The following is a 19,517-nucleotide window of genomic DNA, read 5'->3' on the forward strand; positions in this document are numbered from 1 at the left end:
GGTGGTGCACACCTGTGGTCCCAGCTACTTGGGAGGCTGAGGTGGGAGGATCCCTTGAGCCCCATAGGCAGAGGTTGCAGTGAACCAAGATTGCACCACTGTACTCCAGCCTGGGTGACAAAGTAAGAACCCGTCTCAAAAACAAAACGAACTCTTGACTTTTTCATGACATGGCTGTGGATGTCTCTCTTTAACCTCTCCCCCAATTCCTCTATGTGTGTGTATCTATCTGCTTTTCTCTCTCACATACCTCTCTCTGTGTCTGACCCATTCTGTCATCATTTTAGGCCTTATCCTAGGGATTGTGGAGGATAACGTGAAGTAATTAAAATCTAGGCAGTGTAGAATGCTCTATGAATTGTTAGTTATTTTTCTTATTTGTAGAGTAATGTCTGATTATTGAAGACTGCTTGGAAAATCTATGATTAAAAACAAGAGCTGGTGCCAAGCATGGTGGCTCATGCCTGTCATTCCAGCACTTTGGGAGACCAAGGCAGGAGGATCGCTTGAACTCAGGCGTTTCAGACCAGCCTGTGGGCAACAGAGCAAGACCTTGTCTCTACTAAAGATCAAAAAAATTGCCAGGGCTAGTTGCGGTGGCTCAAGCCTGTAATCCCAGCATTTTGGGAGGCCAAGGTGGATGGATCATCTGAGGTCAGGAGTTCGAGACCAGCCTGGCCAACATGGCCAAACCCCATCTCGACTAAAATACAAAAATTAGTCGGGCATGGTGGTGCATGCCAGCTGCTTGGGAGGCTGAGGCACAATAATTTGTTGAACCTCGGAGGTGGAGGTTGCGCCACTTCACTCCAGCCTGGGCAACAGAGTAAAACTCTTGTCTCAAAAAAAAAACCAAAAACCAAACAAAACAAAAAACCCCCCAAAAAACTAGCCAGGCATGGTGGTGTACACCTGTAGCCTCAGCTACTTGGGAGGCTGAAGCTGGAAGGTCGTTTTAAGTCTGGGAGATCAAGGCTGCAGTGAGCTATGATTGTGCCACTACACTCTAGCCCAGGCAGCAGAGTGAGACATTGTCTGAAAAAAATAGAGAGAGCTGAGCATAATGGTGTGGGATGTGGAGCTGTTGAGATGGGAGGATCCCTTGAGGCCGGGAGTTGGAGATTGTAGTGCTCTGTGCTGGTGCCTGTCAATAGCCAGCACACTCCAACCTGCACAACACAGTGAGACCCAGTCATAGTCCTCCTGAGTAAAGATGGCCACCATCAATGCTTTGGGTGGTTGTCTTTTAGTCTTTTTTGTCTTTTGTTAACCTAGTGGAAATGCAGATCTGTGTAGTTTTGTTTTGTTTTTTCCTGCACTGCATTTTCTCATACCATTAACTATGTAAGTTTTAATGGCTGTGCAGTGGGTATTGATGTAACATTCCCATATTTGGCTTTTAGACTGTTCCCCATATTTTGCTGTTGTAGGTCTATGATGAAATATTTCTTCACATTCTTATTTCCTTGGAGTATATTCCTACAAGTGAAGTTACTGGGCTAAATGATAAGATTACTCCCATGCCCCTAACGATTTTTGGTTTAAAAATACATACCTGGTATATAGTGGTGTCAGAATAAATATGTTCTTTTTTACTCAGTTTTGAAATTTCTTATTACTTCTAAAACCCCTTGTAGTTAGGTAGAAGTGTGTATGTGTGTATGTGGGTGTATGTGTGAGTTTGTATGAGCATTTTTAACTTACAGGAATATCTTGTCATAATGCTTTTTAGAAAGCTCTTAGCAATTTATACTGCCATGAACTGTATGTTAGTCTTTCATTGTAACCTTGCTGCTTAAATAGTGCTCAAATTAGGTTTAAAATAGCTATTTTTTTTTCTTATATGTAAAAATAGGAAGAAAATAACATTAAGTCTTACCACTGAGAATCACTTAATTAATGGTACATATAATTCTAACCTGAGATCATAGCATAGGTACAGTTTTGCAACCATTCCTGCCACTCCTTTTAATACCTAGCAGTAGATCTTGAAATTTTGTTCATGTCAATATATGCATGTGAAATTTTTCTATTTTGTATTTAGCTCGGTTCTGGTTTTTCTTACTTAGATAATTATTTTTTAAGAATATTCTTGTGTGTACATGTTGGGATACTTATTTCTTTAGGAATATTGCTGGATCAAAGAGACCATATCATAAGAATTGTGTTCTTGTCTACTCAAACTCTGTAAACTAGTCATCAGAAAAACTGTACACAGAGAAATATGAATTGGGTCTTGCATTTATATGCTGATTTTATTTGTAATAGAGAATAATGGATGAAGAGCTATAAAATCTTGGCTATTTATATTGGTTCTTGGACTAATTGTTAATTGGGAAAATTTACCAGCTATCCTTTCATGAAATCCCTTGTATGAAATTGAAGGTTTAGACAAAATGATTAGGCCTTTTCTATTCCTCAAATTTTTTTTTGATGTTGGAGGAAATAAAAATGTAAAACTAGGGCAAATGTAAATTGGAAATAGAGAAGCACCATTTATTTCAGTGTCAAGGCAATAAATGCCCTTAAGTTTTGATAGGCTCCTTTAACTATGTATTCAAGTGACAAGCCTAGAAAGTAGAACACCCTGAGGAGCCTGTGTTTGTGTGGCAAGAACTGCTTCTTTTAGATCTGTGCAAGCGTAAGTTTTGGTTGGAGGCCTTTTTTTCCTTTCATAAGATGGAATTACCAGTTCTTCTAGTGATTTTCTTTCTCGTTGATAAGATTTTTACCCATTTATTAAAACTGGTCAGTTACTGTGATGATAGCTAAATAACAGAATTCCAGAATGCACTCTTTATTCTAATAAATTTGGTGTGTTTTGTTTTGTTTTCAAACTAAGGGGTATTAATACAGTCAGGTAAAATCTGAATAGCCCCTTGAAACCATTAGGTTGATGGAATGGGTCAGAACCAAAAAATCATCGTTTTTAAAGTTTTGGTAGGAAAGAAGTTTTCCCAAGCTCTGGTTATATTTTGTACTGCAAGGAAAGTAATTTTTTTCCTGTGTAAGGGCAGCTTTTATGTGTGGAAGTTCAAAATACAGGAGAAACTAGAAAGGAAAAAGAAATTTATGAGAGACCAAAGTAGTAGAAATTGGAAGTGGTAACCTGAAACGTTTCAAAATGAAGATAGGTTATGGTATTGGTAGCGCCATGAAAGGCCTGCAGAACAGGAAGTAGTGCAGCAAACTGGAGACTTCCTACTAAGCACTAAAGAAGCTTAGCACGAGAGAGAAAAGATGTCCTCTACCATTAATAGTTACCACACCTCAGTACTGTGCTGTGCTGAACCTGTGCAGTGGTAGAGGAATTTGACATTGGATTAGTCAGTACAGGCATACCTCATTGTATAGTGCTTTGTTTATTGCACTTCACAGATAATTGCATTTTACACAAATTGAAGGTTTGTGGCAACATTGAGCCAAGTAAGGCTTTTGGCGCCACACTTCCAACATCGTGTGGTCACTTTGTGTCTCTGTTTCACATTTTGGTAATTCTCACAATACTTCAGACCTTTTCATTATTATATCTGTTATGGTGATCTGTGATCAGTGATCTTTGATGTTACTATTGTAATTGTTTTGGATGCCACAAACCATACCCATATGAGAGTGAACCTGTTTGATAAATGTTGTGTGTGTTCTAACTCTCTCTCTCCTTGGACCTCCCTATTCCTTGAGACACAGCAATATTTAAATTAGGTCAATTAATAACCCTATAATGGTTGCTAAGTGTTCAAGTGAAAGAAAAAACCTCACATCTCTTGCTTTAAATCAAAAGTTAGAACTGATTAGGCTTAGTGAGGAATGCATGTTGAAAAGCCTAGAAAGGCTGAGAGCTAGGCCTCTTGCACCAAACAGCCAAATTGTGAATGCAAAGGAAAAGTTCTTGAAGGAAATTAAAAATGCTACTCCAGTGAACACAGGAATGATAAGAAAGTGAAACAGCCTTTTTTTTTTTTTTGAGACAGGATCTCACTGTCTCACCCAGTCTGGAGTGCAGTAGCTCGAACTTGGCTCACTGCAGCTTCTGCCTCACAGGCTCAAGAGATCCTCCCACCTCAGCCTCGCAAGTAGCTAGGACCGTAAGAATGTGCTACCATGCCTGGTTAATTTTTAAAAAATATTTTTTTGTGGAGACAGGGTTTCACTATGTTGCCCAGGCTGAACTGCTTAAGCAATCCACCTGCCTCAGACCCCGAAAGTGCTGGGATTACAAGTGTCAGCCACCGTGCCCGGCCACAAAACAGCCTTATTGCTGATGTGGAGAAAGTTGAAGTGGTCTGGATAGAAGATCAAACCAACTACAACATTCCCTTAAGCCAAAGCCTAATCCAGAGTTAGGCCCTAACTCTTTTTTGGTTTTATGAGAACTGAGAGAGATAAGGAAATAGAAGAAAAGTTTGAAGCTAGTAAAGGTTGGTTCATGAGGTTTAAGGAAATAAGCCATCTCCATAACATAAATGCGCAAGGTGAAGCTGCAAATGCTGACGTAGAAGTTGCAGCAAGTTCTCCAGAAGATCTAAGATAATTGATATAGGTGGCAACATGAAACAACGGACAAAACAGCTGGCTGGCTCTCTTGTTAATATAATTAGTGACTGTAAGGTGAAGCCAGTGCTCATTTACTGTTCTGAAAATCGTAGGGTCCTTAAGAATCATGATAAATGTACTCTGCCTGTACTTTTATCAGTGGAACAGCAAAGCCCAGATGGCAGCACATGTGTTTACAGCATGATTTACCGAATAGTTTAGTGTTGAGACCTTCTGCTCAGCAGAAATGATTCCTTTTAAAATATTACTGCCCAGTACACCTGGTCATCCAAGAGCTCTGATGGAGATGTACAAGGAGATGAGTGTTGTTTTCATACCTGGCTACCACAGTATTCATTCTGCAGCCTGTGGATCAAGGAGTAATTTTGAATTGTAAGTCTTACTGTTTAAGAAATACATTTCGTAAGGCTATAACTGCCATAGATAGTGATTCCTCTGATGGATCTAGGCAAAGTAAATTAAAAGCCTTCTAGAAAGGATTCGCCATTCTCAATGCCCTTATGAACATTTGTAATTCATGGGAGGAGGTCAAAACAGCATTATTAACCGGAGTTTGGAAGAAGCTGATTTCAGCCCTTATGAATGATGGTGAAGGGTTCAAGACTTTAGTGGAGGAAGTAATTGTAGATGTGGTGGAAATAGCATGAGAACTGGAATTTGTAGCGGAAGCTGAATGAGGCCGGGCATGGAGGCTCGTGCCTATAATCCCAGCACTTTGGGAGACTGAGGCAGATGGATCAGTTGAGGCCAGGAGTTCAAGACCAGCCTGACCAACATGGTGAAACCCTGCCTTTACTAAAAATACAAAAATGAGCTAGGTGTGGTGGCGCACACTTGTAATCCCAGCTGCGTAGGAGGCTGAGGCACGAGAATTGCTTGATCCCAGGAGGTGGAGGTTGCAGTGGGCCAAGACTGCACCATTGCACTCCATTCTGGACTACAGAGAGAGACTGTCTCAAAAGAAAAAAAAAAGTAGATCCTGAAGATGAGATTGAATTGCTGCAATCTCGTGATAAAACTTGCACAGATGAGGAGTTGCTTTTTATGGTTGAGCAAAATAGAATGGTTTCTTGAGATGAATCTGTTCCTGGTGAAGATACTGTGAATGTTGTTGAAATGACAACAAAGGATTTAGATTATTACATAAACTTAGTTTATAAAGAAGTTGCAGGGTTTCAGAAGATTGACTGATTTTGAAAGAAGCTCTAGTGTGGGTAAACTGCTGTCAAACAGCAGAAGAGTTCATTGATGGGGTACAGATCATTGTTGTCTTATTTTAAGAAATTGCCACAGCCAACAGCCAACCACCATCACGATCAGTCAGCAGCTGTCAACATTGAGGCAGGGCCCTCCACCAGCAGAAAGATTACAGCTTGATGAAAGCTCACATGAATAGTTTTTTTTTTTATAGCAATATAGTATTTTAAATTAAGATATGTAGATTTTAAAAGATATAATACTATTACACACTTGATAGACTACATTATAGTGTAAACATAACATTTTTTGTGAAACCAAAAAAACTCCCGTGTCTTGCTTTATTGCAATATTAGCTTTATTGCAGTGATCTGGAACTGAACCAGAAATATTTCTGAGATATGCCTGTATACATTGGTTTAATTCCATCATTTCTATGTAATACTCTTTCTATGAGATTATGTGTTATATTTAAAGGCCATGAAACTAAACATGTATATGGAAAAGCTGTTCTTAAAAACATGTCTTGGAAATAATTGTAAACTTTATTAGACTTGCGTTACATTTGTCAAAGGTTCTTGTTAGGATTGTATTCTTTAGTGTTGAAATATGTGTTCCTTGCCTAAAGTAATGTTTTATAAATACGTGAATACTTCCTGCTTAATAACTAGTGACATTTTTTTAATACTTCCTATATGCCAGTTATTAGGCTTTATTATGTCTTAACGTCATTTAATGTTTACTGTTAGCATGAGGTTGAAACCATTTCAAGCGCTCTAAAGAGTAAGGCACAATTTAAGTAGCTTCCTAATCTTGTAAGCGATGGAGCTGGAATGTGAACCATTCTTTTTTCTTTTAACTAATTTTTAAAAATTTGACAAAACTTGTATATTTATTTATTGTGTGCAACATGTTGCTTTGAAGAGGATACACATTGTGGGAATGGCTAGATTGAGCTGTGTGTTACCCGACATACCATTTTTTTGTGCTGAGGACACTTAAAATCTAATGTTAACTATTTTAAAGAATTGTTTAAAGAATTGTTACATGTATTTTAAAGAATTGTCACATTGTTACTGTGACATTCTTACTCCGAAACTTGTGCTATAAACCTCTCTGCTATGTTGCTGTTCCATTAACATCTTAAAATTGTACAAAATGGAAAGTTAATATTTCTCTGATATAAATTTGAATATGTATAAACAAACACTTGTTTCATTACTCTTTCTTGTGCATTTTGTTTTTAAGATTCTTGGATCTCCCAGTCAGCTTCATTTCCCCGTAATCAGAAACAACCAGGAGTGGATTCTTTATCACCAGTGGCCTCACTTCCTAAACAGATTTTCCAGCCTTCTGCGCAACAGCAGCCTACCAAACCAGTTAAAGTCACTTGTGCAAACTGCAAAAAACCTTTACAGAAGGGCCAGACAGCTTATCAGCGAAAAGGATCAGCTCACCTCTTCTGTTCTACCACCTGCCTTTCTTCCTTCTCCCACAAGCCTGCTCCAAAGAAACTCTGTGTTATGTGTAAAAAGTAAGGTTTACCTTTCAGCACAATTCCATGTAGTTGAATTGTGGTGGTGTAAAATTTTAAGAAAAGTGAAACAGATTTGTAATACCTTTGGAAACTTTCCTGTCAAATCCAGGTGGCGTATGGATAAAAGGCTTCCTGTTTGGATAGGCATTGGAGTTGAGTTAGATAGGTCCTTATAATTAATTTTGTCTGTAATCTCCATTGGACTCCTCGATTTTGTAACAATGTATGCTTATTTACATAAGTAATGAGAAGAAATTAATTGTTATAGCCAAATAAAAATGCTAAGCAGTTTATGCATGATTCTGTATTAAAATTGGTTAAATTTTACACCATCTTCAGATCAAGATTATAAAATTGGCAAGTCTTTGGATTTTATATGTGTGTGTTTTGAACATTAAGTCATTAGAAATAGTATTTCAAGACTCAGGTACCAATTTTTAGCCAGCCTTGGAAAGACAGGATCCTCTCTTCTGCTGTTTTCTCTGTTTTGTTTTTCTTTTGTTTTTTTTTTTTTTTGAGACGGAGTCTCGCTCTGTCGCCCAGGCTAGAGTGCAGTGGCCGGATTTCAGCTCACTGCAAGCTCCGCCTCCCGGGTTCCTGCCGTTCTCCTGCCTCAGCCTCCTGTGTGGCTGGGACTACAGGCACCGCCACCTTGCCCGGCTAGTTTTTTGTATTTTTTTTTTAGTAGAGACGGGGTTTCACCATGTTCGCCAGGATGGTCTCAATCTCCTGACCTCGTGATCCGCCTGTCTCGGCCTCCCAAAGTGCTGGGATTACAGGCTTGAGCCACCGCGCCCGGCCTCTTTTTTTTTTTTTTTTTAGGCAGAGTCTCACTCTAGCCCAGGCTGGAGTGCAGTGGTGCGATCTCAGCTCACTGCAGCCTCCACCTCCCAGGTCCTCCACCTCCTGGGTTCAAACAATTTTCCTGCCTCAGCTTCCCGAGTAGCTGGGATTATAGACTTTTGCCACCACGCCCAGCTAATTTTTGTATTTTTAGTAGAGACGAAGTTTCACCATGTTGTCCAGACTGGTCTTGAACTCCTGACCTCAGGTGATCTGCCTACCTCAACCTCCCAAAGTGCTGGGATTATAGGCGTGAACCTCCATGTCCAGCCCTCTTCTGCTGTTCTTTTTTGTTCTGGCTTCATTGGTTAAAAATAGCTGGAATATGGCATGTTACATGCAAGGTAAAGCCTGGTGGCGTTTCTGCACCGTATCTGGGAGAAGCTCAGTTCTGGGAAGCTATATTTAGATCTTGAATTTTACAAAGGGTTTAGTGCTCTGTACATGTTTAATAAATTCAAATACGGAAACAGTTGTTGCACAGATTGCTTTGCAGTAGTAAACTTAAACACTACAGTGTAGGATCTTGAAAATCAGAATAAAAGGAAAACTTCAAAGGTCATCAGTATTGTCATTTTTTTTTTTTTTTTTTTGAGACGGAGTCTCGTTCTGTCGCTCAGGCTGGAGTGCAGTGGCGCCATCTCAGCTCACTGCAAGCTCTGCCTCCCGGGTTCACGCCATTCTCCTGCCTCAGCCCCCTGAGTAGCTGGGACTACAGGTGTCCGCCACCATGCCCGGCTAATTTTTTGTATTTTTAGTAGAGATCGGGTTTCACCGTGTTAGCCAGGATGGTCTCGATCTCCTGACCTCGTGATGTGCGCCCGCCTCGGCCTCCCAAAGTGCTGGGATTACAGGCGTGAGCCACCGTGCCTGGCAGTATTGTCATTTTCTAACATTTCTATTTACTGTTGGAGAGCCATGTTAATATTGGGTGAGGTTATTTGGGGATGGGGTGTGTGGGTATATTTTAAGTTCAGTTATCCCTCTAGAACATACACCATATTCCTATGACCTGGATACCTCTTGCTTTCTACTTATCCAGGGGAGGGAACTGATCAGGGTATACCTCAGTGAATTAATCCTTAACATTAATTCCATGTAACTAATAACAGCTTTTCTTTTTTTAGTTTTCCCAATATTTGAAATCCTTTTTAGTGAATTTAAAGATAAATTGAGTAGTGACAAAGATTTAATAGTATAAAATATTTCTGCTTCTCAGTCTTTATTTCCAAGAGTTCATATTTTATTAAGAACGTCTAATAAAAATGATTTATTAGATCCAAGAATGATGTTTGATTTGCAGGACTTAGTCTATAGAAATGAAAATGTCACTTATGAGTCTTATATTTGATTTCTTTTAGAATGGAATTTTAATATGTACCTGTTATTTTTCAGAGATATAACTACAATGAAAGGAACCATTGTTGCTCAAGTGGATTCAAGTGAATCCTTCCAGGAATTCTGTAGTACATCTTGCTTATCTCTCTATGAAGACAAACAGAATCCTACTAAAGGAGCTCTAAATAAATCAAGATGTACAATCTGTGGTAAACTAACTGAGGTTGGTATTTTTTTACTTTATCATTTAGTTCTAACAAATAGGAATATTTTAAAGTTCATTTAAGAACTGTTAGATACTCTTTTATCAGTTCCTTAAAAATGAATATCTGTAAAGACTATCTTATAAATATCCTGTTATGTAATCTGATTCTCCCATAGGATCTTAAGTTATTAATATCCTTTTATATAATCTGATTCTCCCACAGGATGATTTGGGAAAAATCGTTGTGTTAATGTGCCTTTTTTTCCCTGAGATTGGGAGCACTCACAGACAGAACCATAGTGTTGAGATTGATTTTTGTCTAGTAATATATTTATTTAAACAAGCAGGCAGACTACACAAGAAATACTACAAATAATTTTGCTGAGAAGTAGAATAATTGGAATATTTTTTGATAACCTCACATGATTAATATTGTATTAAGTAAAAAGTAATCTGTTTATATATAAGTCATTTGAATGATTTGTAATGGTTCTCCCCTCCTCATTTTTCTGGAGAAATGTACTTTATTTATAGTTTTTAAAAATTGGTCTAAAGATTTTTAGTCTATGGAGTTTAATGTCACCACTACCCAAACCTGGTTTTCTGTCATCTTCTGATACCTCTAGAGAAGTTTGTAGTGATGTCACTGATGGTTTTTTCTCTTTTTCAGTGCCATACATGTGTTCCTGTGTGTATAAAACCAATTTAAATAATTATGAGAATGGGGCCAGGCCCAGTAGCTCACACCTGTATAATCCTAGCACTTTGGGAAGCCAAGGTGGGAGGATCACTTGAGGCCAGGAGTTTGAAATCAGCCTGGGAAGCATAGTGGGACCCTATCTGTACCTAAAAGAAAAAACATTAGTTGGGTGTGGTTGTGTGTCTGTAGTCTCAGTTACTCAGGAGGCTGAGGTGGGAGGATTGCTTGAGCCCAGGAGATTGAGGCTGCAGTCAGCTTTGATGGTGCCACTATACTTCAGCCTGGGTGATAAGTGAGACCCTGTCTTAAAACAAAAAAAAACATCATTTTTCCTTTTCTCCAAACAAGCCTTATTGGGACGTGCTTATTTCTGTTCAGAATGCTTTATTATTTAGCTACTTGTCAGATTTATCTGTTTTGTAAGATTTTGTTTATTTTTCTTTTAGATTCGCCATGAAGTCAGCTTTAAAAATATGACTCATAAGCTGTGCAGTGACCACTGCTTTAATAGATACAGAATGGCCAATGGTTTAATAATGAATTGCTGTGAACAGTGTGGGGAGTACTTGCCCAGTAAAGGTGCTGGAAATAATGTTCTGGTGATTGATGGTCAACAGAAAAGATTTTGCTGTCAAAGTTGTGTCAGTGAATACAAACAGGTAATTCATGTTCTAATCAAAATTGGGCGTTCTTTAGAATGTGCTTGAAACTGTGGTAATACTTCTACTCTAACAGTGTTTATTAACCGAATTTATCTTAGAATTTCATTTAATTCAATTGTTGTCATATCATGGAGCATACTGAATGCATATTGCTTTGTACTGTTAAAGCTGAACCGTCGTAAGTCAGGGACCATCTGTATTTATTCATTTGAGGTAGGTCATTTCCATGATATAATGATGGAGTTAAGTCTGGGTAAACCCGTTGTAAGTTGGAAATGTCTTAAAATGCACCTTTGACCTTGGTCTTTTCAACTTAGAACGGGTTTATTAGGATGTAACTCCATTCTGACGGAACATCTGTGTATGTAGATTATTGGCAGTAATTTTAATATTTTACATATAATGGTAAATGCTATCAGAGTGATTTCTTTTTTGAATTTATTTCCTTTTTGGGAGTTGGAGAGGGTCTGCAAGTATTTTTCAAACTTTTAAAGCTCAGCTTTGAAGTCGTATTGATTATATATAATTTTAAGCTTAATTTTTTTTTTTTTTTTTTTTTTTGAGACAGAGTTTTGCTCTTCTTTCCCAAGCTGGAGTGCAGTGGCGTGATCTCAGCTCACTACAACCTCTGCCTCCCAGGTTCAAGTGATTCTCCTGCCTCAGCCTCCCAAGTAGCTGGGATTACAGGCATGCGCCACCATGCCCAGCTAATTTTTTTGTATTTTTAGTAGAAATGGGGTTTCACCATGTTAGCCAGGCGGGTCTCAAACTTCTGACTCCAGGTGATCCACCTGCCTCCTTCTTCCAAAGTGCTGGGATTACAGGCGTGAGCCACCTGCACCTGTCCAGGTTAATGTTATTTTAAGGACTTTCTGATTTCTAGTTTTTTCCATTGCTCCTTGGAAAGATACTCTGTGTGATTTCAGTCTTCATAAATTTATGAAGTGTTTTATCAGAAATTATTGCTTTAAAGATCTTTTCGTTGTCTGTGGAGAAGGTTTTATGAACTTTCTTCCTCTTTAGTTTTTTTTTTTAAGACGAGTCTCGCTCTGTTGCCCAGGCTGGAGTGCACTGGCGTGATCTTGGTTCACTGCAACTTCTGCCTCCTGGGTTCAAGTGATTCTCCTGCCTCAGCCTCCTGAGTAGCTGGGATTACAGGCGTGCACCACCACGCTGAGCTAAATTTTGTATTTTTACTAGAGATGGGGTTTCACCATGTTGGCCAGGCTGGTCTCACACTCCTGAGCTCAAGTGATCTGCGCTCCTCGGTCTCCCAAAGTGCTGGGATTACAGGCATGAGCTACCACGCCTGGCCTCAGATTTATTAAGGTGTGAGTTATACAGCAGTCCTTTCTCACGCGAAGTTTTGTTTTTTTGTGGTTTTTCAACTTACTCACAGTCAGCTGCAGTTCCCAAATAGTGCGTAAGACTACAATAAGATAATTTGAGAGAGATTAATTATAACTAACTATAATTGTTGTTGTTTTTTGTTTTGTTTTGAGACAGGGTCTTGCTCTGTTGCCCAGGCTGGAGTGCAGTGGTGCAATTTCAGCTCACTGCGATCTACTTTTCTTGGGTTCAGATGATTCTCCTTGCTTCAGCCTCATGAGTGGCTGGGATTACAGGCGCGTGCCACCATGCCTGACTAATTTTTGTATTTTTAGTAGCAACTGGATTTCACCATGTTGTCCAGGCTGGTCTCAAACTGCTGACTTCAAGTGATTTGCCCACCTCGGCCTTCCAAAGTGCTGGGATTACAGGCGTGAGCCACCATTCCCGGCCAATTGTTGTTAATCTCTTGCTGTGGTTAATTAGAAGTTAAACTTTATCGTAGGTATGTGTCTATAGGAAAAGATGTAGTATCAAAGGTTTCAGGCATCCACTGGGAGCCTCAGAATATATCTCTCAAGGATAAGAGGTGGCACTGCCATATTAGTAGATTTCCTAATCTATTGAGCCATCCTTGTATTCCTAGAATAAACTATGCCAGATAATTATTTTTTCAAAAATATGCATACATTCTGATGGTTAATACTTTATTTGGTACATTTGCATTGATATTTATAAGTAAAATGGGTCTGTAATGTCCTTTTTTTGTGTGCCTTCTTAAGGTATCAGTGTTACATTTTCTTTATAAAAATATCCAGAGGAAAATTCATTTCCTCATATACTTACAGCAGTAAAATGAAAATAAATGAATTAAATAGTCAACTGAAAAGCTGGAAAAGGAAAATAAGCTGAAACAAAAGAGAAGAAAGGAAATAAAGATAAAAGGAGAAACTAATTAGGAATTTAAAATAGCGTTAACATTGTTCAAAATGTTGCCTCTTTGAAAAATCAGGTCTTTGAAAAACCAGGGAAAAAATACCCAATTGTTAATTCAATCAGGAAAAGAGTTTTAGAAACAGAAATACACAAAATAAGAAATGACAAGGTAGACATGAGCATCAAAACAAAGGAACTTGACAAAAATCAGTCATAAGAACTAACTTGTAGAGCCCTATATAAAAATCTTGAACCTAGATTGAGTAATTTCCTGTGAAAATATAATTTCCCCAGCAGATAAAATTAAGTGGACAAATTTCTGTAGATGAAATAGAGATAAGTATTAAAGTACTACCCCACAACAAGGGCCAGGCTCTGATGTTTTCATAGAGGAATTCCATCAAATTTAAACAAGAAAATCTCAGTGTTATTTAAACAATTCCAGAGCATAAAAAGGAAAGTAACTCGTAAGTTTTTTAAACATTGTGGTAGAGTATATGTAACATAAAATTTGCAGTTTTAAGTATTTTTAAGTATATAAGTGAGTGGCGTTAGTTACATTTACAATGTTATGCCACCATTGACTCTATTTCTGAAACTTTTTCATCATGCCATACAAAACTGTGACATTAGCCAATAACTCCCATTTTTTTCTATCCCAGTCCTTAGTAACTTAGTACTTTCTGTCTCTATGAATTTGTATATCCTAGATATTCATATAAGTGAAATTATATAATATTTGTCTTTTTGTATCTGGCTTATTTTACCTGAAAGCTGAGACATAATGCTGTCAGTTTCATCCATAGTATAGCCATGATCAGAACATCGTTATTTTGTATGGCTGAATAATATTCATTATATGTATATGCCACATTCTGTTTATCAATTTGTTGCCCCTATGATAGATGTTGCGTTGTTGCCACCTTTGACTATTGTGAATAATGCTGCAGTGAATGTTGGTGTATAAATTTGATATAAGTATCCTGATTTTCCATTCTTTTGGATGAGTGTGGATTTGCTCAGTCATAGGGTAATTCTGTGTTTCACCTTTTGAAGAATTGTCAAACTATTTTACACAACTGTACCATTTTATATTCTCAACAGCAATGTACAAGGTTTCTATTTTCTATGTATCTTTGCCACACTTGTTATGTTCTGTGTTTTAAGCTTTTGATTTTTCTTGTAGATATCTTAGTATGTGTGCGGTGGTATCTCATAGTTTTGATTTGCATTTCCCTAATGACCAATGACAATGAGCAATTTTGCTTTTGTTGTGTGTGTGTGTTTTTTTTTTTGAGACAGAGTCTCGCTGTATTATCCAGGTTGGAGTGCAGGCGCACAATCTTGGCTCACTGCAACCTCTGCTTCCTGGGCTCAAGGGATCCTTCTGTCTCAGCCTCCCGAGTAGCTGGGACCACAGGCACAGGCCACTATGCCTGCTAAATTTTTTGTAGTTTTTGGAGGCATAGGGTTTCACCATGTTGCCCAGGCCTGGTCTCGATCTCCTGAGCTCAAGCCATCTGCCTGCCTTGGCCTCCCAAAGTGCTAGGATTACGGGTGTGAGCCACCGCGCCTGGCCAGTGAGCAATTTTTCATTTGCTTGTTGGCCATTCGTGTATCGTCTTTGGAGAAGTATCTGTCTGTTCAAGTCCTCTCTCTGTTTTTGAATTGGGTTTTGTAGTTTTGTTCTTTTCTCTTTCTCTCTCTCTCTCTTTTTTTTTTGTTTGTTTTTGAGATAGAGTTTCCCTCTTTTGCCCAGGCTGGAGTGCAGCAGCGAGATCTTGGCTGACTGCAACCTCTGCCTCCTGGGTTCAAGCGATTCTCCTGCCTCAGCCTCCTGAGTAGCTGGTTACAGGTTTGTGCCACCACACCTCACTAATTTTTGCATTTTTACTTGAGACAGGGTTTCACCATGTTGGTGAGGCTGGTCTCAAATTCCTAACCTCATGATCCGCCCTCCTTGGCCTCCCCAAGTGCTGGGATTACAGGCGTGAGCCACTGCGCCTGGCCCTCTTTTATTTTTAGTTGATATGTAATATATATACGTAGGGGGTAGAGTGATGTTTTTATACGTGTATAAAATGTGGAATGTTCAAATCAGGGTAATTAGGATAGCCATCACCCCAAAATTGTTTTTTTATGTTGGGAGCATTCAAAATTCTCTCTTTTGTAGCCTTTTGAATCTATCCAATAATAATTGTTAACTGTATTCATTCTATAGTGCTATGGAACCATAGAACTTACTCCTCCTATGTAGCTATAATTTTGTATCCCTTTGTACTTTTGTTCTTGAGTTGACAGAGTTCTTTATATCATGTACCGTTTGAGTATCCCTTATCTGAAATGCTTGGGGCCCAAAGTGTTTCAGATTTTAGGTTTTTCAAAGTTTAGAATATTTACATTATACTTACATTCAAATAATCCAATTCTGAAAAATCCAAAATACAAAATGCTTCAATGAGCATTTCCTTTGAGCGTCATGTTGGTAATTGAAAAGTTTTAGGTTTTAGAGCATTTCAGATTTTTTGCATCTGGGTTGCTCGTTCTGTATATGTTTTGCAAATACTGTCTTCCATTATGTAGGTTTTTATTTTACTTTCTCAATAATGTCCTTTGATTTGCAGAAGTTTTTATTTATTTATTTTTATTTATTTTTTTTGGGGGGGGTGAAGGAGTCTTGCTTTGTCACTCAGGCTGGAGTAAAATGGCACGATCTTGGCTCTCTGCAACCTCTGCCTCCTGGGATCAAGCGATTCTCCTGCCTCAGCCTCCCGAGTAGCTGGGGTTACAAGTGTGTGCCACCATCCCTAATTTTTGTATTTTTTTCTTTTTTGAGATGGAGTCTTGCTCTGTTGCTCAGGCTGGAGTGCGGTGGCACAGTCTCTGCTCACTGCAACCTCCACCTCCTGGATTCAAGCAATTATCCTGCCTTCGCCTCCCGAGAAGCTGGGATTACAGGCACACACCACCATGCCCAGCTGATTTTTTGTATTTTTAGTGGAGATGGGGTTTCACCTTGATGGCCAAGCTGGTTTCAAACTCCAGAAGTCAAGTGAGCCACCTGCCTCGACTTCCCAAAGTGCTAGGATTACAGGCACGAGCCACAGTGCCTGGCCTAATATTTGTATTTTTAGTAGAGATGGGGTTTCACCATGTTGGCAAGGCTGGTCTCGAACTCCTGACCTTCAGTGATTCTCCTGCCTCGGCCTCCCAAAGTGCTGAAATTACAGATGTGAGCCCCCGTACCTGGTCTTTTTTTTTTTTTTTTTGAGATGGATCTCACTCTGTAGCCCAGGCTGAAGTGTGATAGTGCGATCTCAGCTCACTGCAGCCTCCGCCTCCTGGGAGCTACTGCGTCAGCCTCCCAAGTAGCTAGGACTATAGGCATAGGCCACCATGTCCAACTAATTTTTGTATTTTTTTAGTGGAGTCGGGGTTTCACCGGGTTGGCCAGACTGATCTCGAACTCCTGACTTCAAGTGATCTGTCCTTCTCAGCCTCCCAAAGTACTGGGATTACAGGTGTGAACCACCACACCTAGCCGGAAGTTTTAAATTTTGATTTACCCATTTTTTTTCTTTTGGTTGTACTTTCGGTGTCATTTGAGAATCTGTTGCCAAATCCCAGGTCGTGGTTTACCTCTACAGTTTCTTGTAAGAGTTTTATGAGTTTAGCTCTTAATTAGGTATTTGATCCATTTTAATTTACTTTTTGTTTATTATGTAAGGCAGGGATCTAACTTCATTCTTTTGTACTGGAATTCCAGTTTTCCCACCACCACCTGTTGAAGGGATTATTCTTTCTACTTGGAATGGACTTATCACACTTGTCAAGTATTAATTGGCCAGAGATCATTTCTGTGTTCCACTGATCTACATGTGTGATCTTATGTATGTGCCATACTATTTTGATTACTGTGTCTTTGTTCTAAGTTTTGAAATCAGGAAATGGGAGTTCTCCAACTTTGTTTTTTGTCAAGATTGGTTGAATATTCTGAACCCATTCTAACTTTATATGAATTTGAAGATGGGCTTTTCTATTTCTGCAGAAGAGTTTGTTGGAATTTTTATATTAATTGCATTGAATCTTTAGATGGTTTTGGGTAGTATTGGCATCTTAGCAGTAGTAAGTTATTCTATCTGTGAAAATGGCATTTATTTGTGAAGACATACCATTTATTTATATCTTCTTTAATTTCTTTCAGCAGTCTTTTGTGGTTTTTAGTGTACAAGTCTTCACCTCTTTTGCTGCTTTTATTCCTAGATATTTATTCTTTTAATGCTATTTCTAGTGGATTTGCTTTATTTCCTTTTCAGATTGTACATTACTAGTGTATAGAAACACATCTGATTTTTGTACATTAATCATGTACTGTGCAACTTTGCTGAATTTGTTAGCTCTACTAGCTTTATGAGTTTCATGTCATCTGTGAATAGAGGTAGTTTTACTTTTTCTTTCCAATTTGGATGCATTTTATTTCTTTTTTTTTTTTTGAGACAGAGTCTCGCTCTGTCACCCAGGCTGGAGTGCTGTGGCCAGATCTCAGCTCACTGCAAGCTCCGCCTCCCGGGTTTACGCCATTCTCCTGCCTCAGCCTCCCAGACAGCTGGGACTACAGGCGCTGCCACCTCACCCAGCTAGTTTTTTGTAGTTTTAGTAGAGACGGGGTTTCACCGTGTTAGCCAGGATGGTCTCGATCTCCTGACCTCGCGATCCGCCCGTCTCGGCCTCCCAAAGTACTAGGATTACAGGCTTGAGCCACCGCGCCCGGCCGCATTTTATTTCTTAACTAAGGGTTGTGGTTATAACTTTCGATACTGCCAAATAAAAGTGGTGAAAGTGGGCATCCTTGTTGCTGATCTTAGAGGAAAAGAATTATTTTACCATTGAGTCTGATGTTAGAATGTATGGCTTTTAGTATGTTGAAGTAGTTTCTTTGTATTACTTTTTTTATTCAGTGTTTTTTTTTTAATCATAAGGTGATTTTTTCTTTTCCTTTTCCTTTTTTCTTTTCTTTTTTTTTTGAGACGGAGTCTCGCTCTGTTGCCCAGGCTGGAGTGCAGTGGCCGGATCTCAGCTCACTGCAAGCTCCGCCTCCCGGGTTTACGCCATTCTCCTGCCTCAGCCTCCCGAGTAGCTGGGACTACAGGCGCCCGCCACCTCGCCTGGCTAGTTTTTTGTATTTTAGTAGAGACGGGGTTTCACCGTGTTAGCCAGGATGGTCTTGATCTCCTGACCTCGTGATCCACCTGTCTTGGCCTCCCAAAGTGCTGGGATTACAGGCGTGAGCCACTGCGCCCGGCCAAGGTGAATTTTTCAAATGCTTTTTCTATATCCTTTGAGATGATCATGTGGTTTTAATCTTTGCTCCTATTTATGTGATATGTTACATGCATTGATTTCTTTATGTTGAGCCACACTTTTATTAGGATAAATCTCCGCTTGATTGTGGTGTATAATCCTTTTAATATATTGAATTCAGTTTAGTAGTACTTTGTTGAGGATCTTTGCATCTGTATTCTTGTGGGATACTGGTCTTTGATTTTCTTTCTTTTGATGTCTTTATCTGTCTTTGGAATGAGGGTAGTGCTGGCGTCATAGAATAGGGTGGGTGAGATATCTTATATCTTCTGATTTTTGGAAGCATGAGAATTGGTGTTAATTCTTTAAATGTTTGGTAGAATTTACCTGTGAAGTCATCTGATCTTGACCTTCTCTTTTTTGGGACTGTTTGTTTGTCTGTGAGATAGAGTCTCACTCTGTCGCCTAGGCTGGAGTGCAGTGGCACAATCTTGGCTTACTGCAACTCCTGCCTCCTGGGTTCAAGCAATTCTCCTGCCTCAGCTTCCTTAGTAGCTGGGACTACAGGCACATGCCACCATGCCCAGTTAATTTTTGAATTTTTAGTAGAGATGGGGTTCCAATGGCCAGAATGGTCTCGATCTGTTGACCTCACGATCCACCCATCTCAGCCTCCCAAAGTATTAGGATTATAGACATGAGCCACCATGCCGGGCCAGGACGTTTTTGATGACTGAGTCTCTTGTTATATGTCTGTCCGCATTTTCTATGTCTTCTTGTGTCAGTTTTGTTGGTTTGTGTGTTTTTAGGACTTTGTGCATTTCATCTATGCTATGTAATTTGTTGATGTACTATTTATTGTTCATAGCATTTTCTTGTACCACTTTTTATTTCAGGAATGCCAGTAGTAATGTC

The 19,517-nt window shown here is 39.1% G+C and overlaps 1 protein-coding gene across 1 annotated transcript in view; it reads left to right on the forward strand.

Moving 5' to 3' along the window:
* Positions 1-19,517, forward strand: part of ZMYM2 (zinc finger MYM-type containing 2) — a 129,156-nt gene that overhangs the window by 40,877 nt on the left and 68,762 nt on the right. Inside the window, 3 exon segments of the mRNA XM_017886597.1 lie at positions 7,000-7,285; positions 9,527-9,692; positions 10,821-11,033. Of these exon segments, the coding sequence (XP_017742086.1) occupies positions 7,000-7,285; positions 9,527-9,692; positions 10,821-11,033 (665 nt within the window).

The sequence above is a fragment of the Rhinopithecus bieti genome, unplaced genomic scaffold (assembly GCF_001698545.2).
Source record: "Rhinopithecus bieti isolate Rb0 unplaced genomic scaffold, ASM169854v2 scaffold_1014, whole genome shotgun sequence".
Taxonomy (NCBI): Eukaryota; Metazoa; Chordata; class Mammalia; order Primates; family Cercopithecidae; genus Rhinopithecus; species Rhinopithecus bieti.